The sequence below is a fragment of the Pundamilia nyererei genome, unplaced genomic scaffold (assembly GCF_000239375.1).
Source record: "Pundamilia nyererei isolate P.nyererei 1_Seehausen unplaced genomic scaffold, PunNye1.0 scaffold00021, whole genome shotgun sequence".
NCBI lineage: Eukaryota > Metazoa > Chordata > Actinopteri > Cichliformes > Cichlidae > Pundamilia > Pundamilia nyererei.
Window position 1 is genome coordinate 4,876,305 of NW_005187422.1, and position 11,333 is coordinate 4,887,637.

At 40.7% G+C, this 11,333-nt stretch overlaps 1 protein-coding gene across 1 annotated transcript in view; it reads right to left on the reverse strand.

The window, feature by feature from the left end:
• Nucleotides 1–11,333, reverse strand: part of LOC102211551 (copine-9) — a 189,663-nt gene that overhangs the window by 54,703 nt on the left and 123,627 nt on the right. Inside the window, exons 12-16 of the mRNA XM_013909198.1 lie at nt 7,560–7,635; nt 7,202–7,255; nt 6,971–7,032; nt 5,265–5,311; nt 2,900–3,081 (exon numbers count right to left, since the gene is read on the reverse strand). Coding sequence (XP_013764652.1) covers nt 2,900–3,081; nt 5,265–5,311; nt 6,971–7,032; nt 7,202–7,255; nt 7,560–7,635 — 421 coding nt within the window. The remainder of the gene's footprint in view (nt 1–2,899; nt 3,082–5,264; nt 5,312–6,970; nt 7,033–7,201; nt 7,256–7,559; nt 7,636–11,333) is intronic.

Here is an 11,333-nt window from a genome sequence, read left to right on the forward strand (position 1 = left end):
GTTCTATATAGTGTGTAACTGTTAATATAGAGCGTTATTAAATTTATTGCTAATGCAATCATATGGCACACTGACTTCTGAGGAAATTTTAGATGAACATGCTGCAGGTATTACAGGTACTGCGCTGCAGTGGTTTGTATTGTATCTGTCTAACAGACTCCAATTTGTTCATGTAATGGAGAGTCTTCTTCACACATTAAGGTTAATTATGGAGTTCCACAGGGTTCAGTGCTAGGACCAATTCTGTTTACATTTGCGCAATATCTCTAAAATGAGAAATATCCTTTCTCAGAGTGATGCTGAAAAACTAGTTCATACATTTATTACTTCAAGGCTGGACCAGTGTAATTTGTTATTATCAGGATGTCCTAAAAACTCCCCGAAAAGCCTTCAGTTAATCCAAAATGCTGCAGCAAGAGTCCTGACAGGGACTAGAAAGAGAGAGCAGATTTCTCCCATACTGGCGTATCTTAATTTCTCCTACAATGGGTGACCATAAGGTCTGGGCTCACAGTTAGTAATAGAAGGAGTAACTCAGTCATTTGGGAAGGGCTCAGACTAGAGCTGGTACTCTAATGCATCAAAACAGCCAGTTTACATCATCCCAAGCAATCTCCACAGTGATTCTACTGTACAGCAATGCACAAGTAGAAATGGAAGCAAGACTTCGATGTTGAATGTGTGAGTCAGAGCTGACACATGTCAACCAAAAATAAATCTTTGGAAAAAAGTTAATCTGACTTCACACCTGTTTTTAAGCTTTATGAATATGGTGAACTTGAAAAAGCAGATGTTTAACTGAAGTTTCTGTTGTTCCATGAAAACAGAAAAAACGATTCACTTAATATTGCAAGTCGACATCTAACTGTAGTGAAGCAGTCTAAGGGATTACTTTGTGTTCCAACAGTTTAGAGTGCAGAGCGCTGCAAAATGAGAACAGACGTGTCAGACTGAGTAAACTGTTTTAACATTTAGACCAAACTAAATACTTGGAGTTTATGTGGTCTAACCAGCAGATGGGTTAACATAACATATCAATATTTAATGTGTCCAAGTTAGAAAGGCCAACAGACCTTAATTTATTATTTAGTTGCTGTATAAAAAAAGCCTTTCCTTTATGTCATCCAACCTCTGGATCCACTCATAAGCTACGTAAAATATAGTATATGTTAATAAATATCCATTTTCTGATCCAAAAATTATATTGTTGTCATTGACATCACTAGAAATATCAGATTACAAACTGACTAAAGTCTCACCATTCCACTGCAGGTCTGTTGGTGCCACAGGATATGTGAATGTTTGAAGGATACACAGGGTTTTGTTTTTCATTCATGAAATGCATTAAGGTGCCCACACTTCTTTAATGAAACGATTTTGTAGTAAAATATGACCATCAAGATGTAAACAAAGTTTGAAATCTGAGATAAGTAATGTGGCTATATAAACACTGTCAGCCTGCTGCTTTCAGAGGCTTCACAGTCGTGTTATTTGCATCATCCAGTCAGCAATGTACAATTATTTCCACAGGTTATTGGAGCATGGTCCATGTTGTTTGTTTTATCATTTTTGTGCATCACAATGTAAAAAAGAAGATGCCCAGAAAACACAAAACATTTAGTGAACTTGATTTGATACATTTGTGTTTTTCCCCAGCTTTCAACTGTTGGTACTCACTTTACTCAGATTTACTCACTTAGACAAGCGTTTTGGTAACTTGAATTTTCTTGTTTGTCTAATTACAATATCCCTGCGAGGTTGACAATAAAAAATAGCTCCAATGCATTTCGATCTTGATAAAACACAGACTGCACCATCCTGGCTTTAGAGTCCTTTCACAGGGAGACAAGTGAATAAACCATTACATTATGAAAGCACTCATCACTTTGACTAGAGAAGTCAGCGTTAATCGTGTTGCTATATGTTTATTTAAGGAATGCTGAGTGAAAACATTTTCATTAAGTGATGCCCATTTGTTTTTCAAAGCTAGAGTATATACACATCCATACACTGGAGTTTCACAGTAACTATAGTGAACAAGACGAGTTAAAACTTATATATCCACCTTAGATTTACAAGCAGTCAATTTGATTGGGTGGTTTACAGACATGTGCAAGTGTATGTACAAAGTGCATGCCCGTACATTCACAAGGATGTACTCGTGCATTATGTTGTTATATACATGGTTTCCTCGAGGGAAACTAAATGCTTCTTCTGTAATAGTCTTCTTTGTAACTCAAACTGCATTCACTAGTGCGCCCTTCCTCCATTCCTTCTTTTTAAGAATGTACCAGATTGTTGACTTGTCCATTTATTCTGATTTTCAGACTAATAGAAAACTTTGGACCTCATATTGAGAGGTTGATTGAAAAGCTACTAAATCCAAGTCCAGCACTTGGAACCAGATCTTTTATCTACTAAATTTGTTGTGGAATAAAGAGAGAACATGCTTTTTTAAAGCTATTTATGAGTTGCTCAGTTATGTTTGAGTATTTGAAAATGGGCAGTGAATCTGAACCAGATGGAATAGCTGTGATTCCTAAATGAATGCCTAATCTGAAAGTTTGGACTTCAATCACATCTTGATTGTTGGATTTATTTTTATTATTGTCTGTGGTGGGGTACAGTGGCAGGACTAAAAGAAATGTTAAAAAACTTGAGAAAAAAAAAGTACAAATAATCCAAAAATGTATGGACCTAACTGTGATTTCTGCTACATCAGCTCACCATTAATGACACCATTCATTTGACTGACCAAGAGTAAATTGATTAACTACTGCACAGAGGCGGTCGCTTTTCACAATTGCACCACCATTAACAAAAATCGCCCATGAAGTCAATATTTTCAAGTACGAACAGTTAAAAAAGTCTCTCCCTCAGTTTCAATCATGACTCTCACCAGTGGAAAGGCGTGGGAGATCTTGCCGTCTGGGGGAAGTTTAGCTCCAAAGCCATACGCAGGGAAGAGTTTGTCACTGTCATAGTCCTGGATAATTTCTCCCACAGCCTTCAGGGCCATGGCATATGCATTCATTTGGTATGGACTCATATAGTGCAACGATGTCGGCTGGGACGGGTTACCTAGAAAGAGAGAAATCCCCACCAGCATGCAGCAAAATTAGCGTGAGAATGTTCTTATCAGAGAATGAAGAAAAGCAATTACACATTTATTACACTTGCAAAAAACACACATGCAGACATGATGAAGGAAACCACTATGTTGTGTAACTACTGGAATTAGTCGGTTTTTGTTTTTTGCTTTCCAAAAAAAAGACCAACTAAATTTTGAGAAACGTGGTTTTGTAGAATTGATATTACGGAGCCGTGGAAAGAAAATACATTTCAAAGAGCATCCTTATTCGTGTCTGTGTAGTTTCTTTGCTGTCTGACATGTTGTCAGTTCTTTAAGTCTGAATGCGGTCTTTTCAATTTGTGGGCTCACAACCTAGCATGAAAGGTTTTAAGCAGTGTTGTCCTGTTTTAGCCGCTAAACCCTCTTTGATAAACACATCTACATTTAAGAGCAAAATGTTTACTTGCTCCCTAATATATCCCAATCACTAACAGGTGCCATGACTAAAAGATAATCGGTATTATTCACCTTACCTGTCAGTAGTCACAACGTTATAAAATACCCCACCTTTTGCAGCTATAACAACTTTTTGTTAACAACGTTTTTCTTCCGCACCAACCCTGCTCATTAATGACTTTATGGACCTTGCTTTGTGCACTGATGCACAGCCACGTTGGAAGAGGAAGGGGCCATCCCCTGAAGCATTAAGCTTCTGTCTAAGCCTGTGAGATCTATTCCTGAAAAACAACCCCACACCATAATTATGTGGGGTGATTATATAATAAAATTATGTAAAGGGGAATATGTAATTATTGATTACACTTGGTACAATGCAGAGCAAGAGCAAGTATCGTTCTCCAGGCACCTGTCAAACCCAGCCAAGTGCATCAGACTGCCAGATACTGCCAGTGATCTGTAACTGCAGGAAACATATGCTGTGGCAGCATCCTTTACTCCATGCTTTGCAATGTGCTGAGCAGAGATAGGCAGTAATGTGTTAACGCGTTACTGTAATCTGATTACTTTTTTCAAGTAACGAGAACAAGTATTACTATTGCAAAAAAGTAATTAGATTACTGTTACTTTCCCATAAGCACGCAGCCTTACTGCGTTACTAAACCATGATTTTGTTGGTGAGAGTGTCTCATGACAATGACGTACGACGTCCGTGGCAGCAACAGACGTGTGCAGATCAACGATGAATAATATGGAGAGCGGGAGAGAGTACGAACGTGCAGCGTTTAAAGCTTTGAAATACTGACATTACTTTGAATTTGATTCTGTAATAAGTGACAAAAACATCAGCGTCTGCTGTTCACTCTGCGTGGGAAGAAAACTTCTTTCTACAGCAGAAAATTAAACTTGAAATCTGAGCGAGCACCGAGCACGCTGCCACGGGCAAAAAAATAAAATTCCTGCAAACACAGAGGTAACTCCTGGCCCAAAACTGACAAATTGTGCTGTCAATCAGCACTATCAATCATGTCTTGTAAACACTAATTACAATACAACAATAATCTGGCTGCCTCAGTTTAGTAAGTCCCATTAGCCTGATGGACTGATGAAGTATTTGAACAACCAGATTAGGTGTAATATTGCTAATCTCTCATTATTTCTTTAACAGAGCTTCTTTCTTTGAGAATTTTTCAACTTAAAGACTTTGCAATTAGGAGTTTGTTTTTTCCTGTCTGGCTGATAGGTGACTGTCATTGTGTTTCTTTGCAGGCACCTCTGTAGAATAACAGGGACTTGGTGTTCAGGCTTTTTAAAAATGCTCTTAAGTGGCTAATCAAAAAGCAACTCTCAATGTGAAGGTCATTTTTAATGGACAATCGGCTTGTGCGCTATATTCTTCAGCTGGTCCATTGTGATATTTTTAGGACATATTCCAGTTTCCATACTTTACACAGAAGTACATATTGTGCATATGTGTGATGGTTGATGATAGCATGATAGACATTTGGGAACATAATAGCACGAATAGTGTCTCCATATAGACCACCACCAAGACAGACAAATAATTGTGTAGCAGTTATTTGTCAATGCCACTGAAATTGATTTTTTCAAAAGAAGGCAAAAAGAGTCTAACTAAAGTAAAAAAGCGACAACAAATTATTTTGTGGGCAAAAAAATCTCACTGAACAGATGTGTGGACATTTCCTGCATGCATTAAGATGAAACACTGTCTTACCATTGGATGCTGTGAAGTCTATGGCTACAGTGAAGTTGAGTTGTGTCCTGGTGGGAGATTGAGCACATTGATATCAGTCACAGTGGTCAGGACTTCGTTTTGAGATTGGAAGAACATCTACAGCTCTTCATGCCAGATCGAGAAACGTACATACTGGTTAGAAATTGTAAGACATCTAAAGTATTTGAAATCTACAAATTATTAACGTATGTAGTATTGTTTTTGCCCAGTGAATTCTTCAGCTTTCTGTAACTTACATTTCACAACAAAAACAATTTTTAAAAAATGAGCTGTCCAGAATGATGAGAAAACAAATTCAGCAATATAAAACTCTAAACCAAAAGCAGTGAGGCAGCAGCAAACGCCTCACTGATGGTTTAAGAAACATCAGTGTTCAAATAAAGTGCACTACCTTGGAATGTTTTTTCTTCCAGCCTATTTGCTTGACTGCTGTAACACATTTATTGTATTAATATCACACAGTATTTATGAGTGAAACGCTAGTTACTTCAGCTAATTAGGTTACGTAGTTAACAAATCAAACGTTAAGAGTGTGACCCTGATGCAGCTGATGCAACTCAAAGCATGCTCATATTGGTCAAAGTTAGAGCTGATGCAATATGACATCATCCGCTACACTTGTCTGATCTGCCTGATGCAATCTGTGGTTGTCAGTAAACCAACTAGAAGTACAGGGGTGAAGCACTTTCTTTGAATTACTGTGTATTTTCTTAAGCTTTTGCTTTAGATTTAGTTACGACTGCTGTGTTTAAGTTGTGCTGAGAGCATAGCATACCTGACTTTCTTGTGTCATGCCCTCTGCTTTATTGCCATTTCAGTTTAATGAGTTATATTGCATTTTTCTGGCATGTTGGGGGTTAGTTATTTACATGTTATGGTTTTATAACCACATCATTATTACTGATGCTCTTTTGTTCCAAAACATTTTCAACCCCTAGTTTTATAAAGTAAAAGTATGAGAAATACACTACATTGCTGAAAGTATTCACTCATCTGGCTTCACACACATATGAGTATAACTTGAGTAAAAGTCTCCTGGGAAGGCTTTCCATGAGGTTTATGGGAATTTTTGGCCATTTCTCCAGAAGCATATTTGTGAGGTCAGACAAGACGGCCTGAATCCACTTTGCTCTGATTCATCCCAAAGGCGCAGAGTTCTTCCAGGCCCAGTTCTTCATCCATGTCTTTATGGATCTTGCTTTGTATACAGTCATGTTGGAACAAGACAAATGTTCATGTTACGCCATGACTGCCCAGCTTGTCGTGATACTCAATGTGTCTTTTTTGTTTAGAATAATTGATGTAAGTAAAAAGTATAACATCAGTCAAGGTCATCTTCAGTGACAACTCAAGTTCTCATCAATCAGAAGCAGACATTTCCTAGTGAAATCTGCTATTTTGGTTATCATTTATCTGAACAACATTGTGTGCAGTGGCAAACTAAGTGTCAGGTTCAACAAAGAGCAGTGGGGATAAAAGACAGAAGCTGTGAAGAGTCACTAAACTGTGACTCAAGAATCAAATGAGGGCTGATTTTTTTCACTGGAAAACCAGAATGTAAGCAAAGTGTGTAAACATTTTAGTCAAAGTTTATAACACATTGCACCCTTTGTACTACCTTCCAGTAATATCATTTGTGTATGTTCGACTCTACCCTAATGAAACATGACTGACTGAGTTCTTACCCTCCTCTGATGAAGTCGACAAATGTATACTCTGACTCCACTTTGAAAGACAGCAGGGTCACCTTGAAGATTGGGAGAAAGTGAAAGGGAAATGAGGAAAAATATCAAGAGAACCAAGGGAGGTTACAGACAGGCTAACAGCAAACATTATACATTTACTGGACTGATAAATCACTCCTGCTATGAGTCATCCCCATGAAACATGTGACATGACACACTGACGAGTCTTACCGTCCCTGAGTTGATGTATTTCTTCTTTTTGCCTTTCTTTTTAGGATTCAACACCTTGACCATAAGAGAGGAAACATGAAACAAGCTTTTCAACAAACAAGTCAGAACACATTATATAGTCTTTCCTCATATTTCTAAGCTAATATGAACAGGTGGCGATTTAATACTGTCCTCAAATAAAGGCTGGAATTCATAACACAAGGAATATTACTTCATGAATAATATATAACACTGAAGGAACTAGCTGTGTTTTTAATCGACACAATCAACAAAAAATAGTTTTTGGAGAAAATCTTTGTCATTTTGTGACCAAAGTGAAATGTACTTCTTGGTCTTTTTTTTCTTTTCATTTTTTTACCTCATAGACATTGAACTGGCTTTGGCCTCGGGATAGTTCTCTGTAGCTTGTGGTGAATTCTCCAATAAAGTCATGACTGGAAGGGAGAATGAGATAAAGATAACAAATAAAAAGAAAACAGTTATTGTTGTATCTGTAACATGACTTTCTATTCTTTTTGACAAAAAATGATAGTCCTTTTGTTCAACAACATGGTGTCCGAATGATTTTCTCTCTTTTTAAGCTGTGAAATACAAATATAAATAGAAAGAGTCCACTTAAAGGGAACCCCGACTATTATGACAAGTTACTCTAAATATGTTAAAAATTATCTCCACCACATAAAAACATACTTAAGAATAACTACAATTTTTTTGTTGTTATTCATTAAATATTTGTTGTTTAAAATTATTTTGGAGCCGTGGGAGCGGCCATGTTTTTTCGCACACAATGCATTCTGGGACAATGACGTGTATTGGTTGTTAGCAGTATAAGTGCTTTCGTTCAGCTAACCTGTTTTGTTTTTCATAGTGTAGCAATGGTGTCAATTAAGTTGTCTATTAGTGACCTGGTTACGACTTGGTAGACCAGCACTATCCGGTCTTTGAGTCTGATGTTATTAGCATTCTTAGCAAACTCCGCTGCAAAAGTCAAATGATCACTGAGGCATTACTGAGAGTTGAAAAACTGTCTAAATTTGTTCATCTGTAATAAAATGATCAGTGTGACTGCTCTGCCAGGTGTATCAATTAAGTTTAACATCCAGGCGTCCATGAAAACGGAATTTATGACATTTAACTGAGTTAGAAGTTAGCAGGGAGTTAGCTCGCTAGCTTCCATCTAAATACATCTAAATATAATATTGTAGAGGTAAACACAGACGACATGAGAGCTCTTGATTAACACAGCAGGTGCGCAGCTCTGGGGAGAAAGCGGTTGTAGACCCCCCAAGAACTCCTGCAGCGCTTTAACCGACGTGGGACGTGGAAAAGCCGAAACATGCCTGAGTGAGTGTCTCACTATGGGAAGGCCTCCTGCGTGACCTCATCAGAAGCTCAGATACCATTACGCCAGCCCTTACAAGCTGGCTAAGTGACACCCATATCAGGAGGGGCTAGTGCCTCCCTATATAATAGGCTGACATAGCGTCAGATGTCATTCAAAACAAGCCCACCTCTTCCTCTTCCTCACTTCCATAGCAAGGAGAGCGGTCTGGTGAGACACTCACTCATGCTACTCAGAGAACTGGGGTTATATACATAACCTTAAGTTCTCTTTCATAGCATTCGTTTCGTGTCTCACTATGGGAGGAATACTGACTGCTGGATTGCCAGACATGCCTGTTAAGAAGACAACTGTCCCCAACAGCACTTCACAGGGGAGAAGCTCCCACCTGGGAAGAACCTGCACTGAGGACTGAATGCGCTAGGTTAGGTGCTGTTACATCTAACCTGTAAAACCTAGCAAATGTGTGAGGAGGCTGAAGACCCCTGCTAGTATAGACCTGGGCAATTGCTCCTACTATCCAATGGAAGAGGTGCTGTTTAGACACAGGCTTTCCCTTATGTGGATTAGCCCAGGACACGAACAGCTTTTCACTTTGTCCGACACTCTGGGTTCTGTCGATATAAATGCGCAGTGCACGGACTGGACACAAGGTATGCAGCCGCTGTTGCTCCTCTGAGGAGAAAGGCGGTGGGTGAAAGGCCAGAACATCTGTAGGGGAACATGTGCCGACAACCTTTGGGATAAAGGTGAGGTTTAGCCGCATACTGACCCTCGTATTATCCGAGGACAACTGAATGCATGACTGATGCACTGAGAGAGCGTGGATCTCTCCTACATGCTTAGCTGAAGCTAAAGCAATTAATAGAGCTGTCATCAAGGACAGAAATTTTAACTCAACCTGTTCCAGGGGTTCAAATGGGCAACAGGAGAGTGCAGCCAATACTGTGGGAAGGTCCCACGATGGAGCCAGTGGCCTAGATGTAAGCAATTTACGCCGTGCACCCTTCATGAAACGGCATATTAAGGGATGCTGGCCAACAGTCTTCCCCTCAAAACCAATATGGCAGGCTGAAATTGCTGCCAAATACACCTTGATGGTGGAGAAGGCTTTACCCTTATCAATCAGGGCCTGAAGAAATGACAGAATCACTGCCGCAGAGCATTGAAAAGGGATGGCCTGTGATTCTAAGCACCAGCTTTCAAACACATGCCACTTGTGCTCATATAGCGTCCTAGTAGACGATGCTCTAGAACACTGAATAGTGTCGATAACACTATGAGGGAGCCCCACTGTGTTCAGGTTAAATCACTCACAGGCCAAGCCCTTAGAGCTAGCATCTCCAGGTGGGGGTGGAATATTTCCACCCGTGCCTGAGACAGGAGGTCTCTGCGTAGTGGTAACAGCCAAGGTGGGCCGCACAGCAGCTGAAAAATCTCCGCCAGCCACTGGCTTCCCTGGCCAGTGCGGGGCTATCAGGATCATATAGTGACCTCTCTCTCTCAATTTGGCCAGAGTTGGAGAAATGAGGGCCACTGGGGGAAAAGCATAGAGGAGGGTTCTTGGCCACTCATGAGCCAGAGCATCCACCCCGAGCGGCGCTTTCTGATCGTGCAGCGAGTAAAACACTTTTTCCTTAGTCATCAGGTTGGTAAGCTAACACATGCTTTCCCATCTTTTTCACCTTTGGCAATTTCTTACCATCAAAACAATATTTTACAACCTCTGTTTGTATGGCGGGCCACGGGATGTTGAGCCTAGCAGCTGCGCATGTCCTGCATGTCGAGATCCAGGGAAGACGGCGGTGTCGGTTTTTCAACCTCGCCGGTAGCCGAGGGCTTTGCAGCCCAGCTGATTCTAGGTGGAACCCTCCTCCTCCTTGTCAGACAGGAGGAGTTCTGAGTCAGCTGACTCATCTCCGTCATCATTATCATCTCCTCCCCGGGTGACTCCAACATGGGGGAAAAACTCACATTATCAGATGGGCTAAGAGACTGCTCATACCCAGCCTGGGCTTGGGGTTGCAGCCAAATCATCAGGCATCTCAATTTCTCCTTGCGCTGCAGCAGCCTCACACAGCAAAGAGTCGCCACCCGACAGGTTAGTCTGGCGAGCTAGCCTGTGCGGAGTTGTTTGCGTGGGAAAGCCGCGCAGTGGATACAGTCGTGTGCAGGTGTCAAGGCAGCCTGAGCCTGAGATAAGCCTAGGCATGCTGCACACACGGGTGTGTATCCCAGGCAGAAATCCTCTTGCCGCAAGGACAAAGTTTCGCAACTTCGTTGTCAGTCGTAGCCATGGTTAGCTAGAGGGTTGTGCACATTAGCGAGACCAACACTGAGTGTGGAGAATATTGCTATTTCTCAGCTAGCATGGGGTGAAAAGTAGTGCTACTTTTCTGCAGGTATTGCTACCTAATGTGTAAAACCGCTAGTGCCGAAGGGTATTGCTGCCTCATGGTGAAGCTAGTGGTACCTTTATTAGCAAAGTGTTGCTACATCGCTTTGGGAAAATATTGCTACTTCCCAGGGTGAAAATATTGCTACTTGACACCAGCACTAGCTACAGAACAGTATTGCTACTGCTTGTATGCTAGTGGACAACTGAAATGCTGGGAACAAAGCGCCCGGTGACCGAGTTGTTCACTCGAATCTGTGGACAGTTTAGCTTTACCACCCAATAGCACAGTTGTCGTACAGGCTTCTGTGAGAAGTGAGAAGAGGTTTTTGAATGACATCTGACGCTATGTCAGCCTATTATATAGGGAGGCACTAGCCCCTCCTGACATGAGC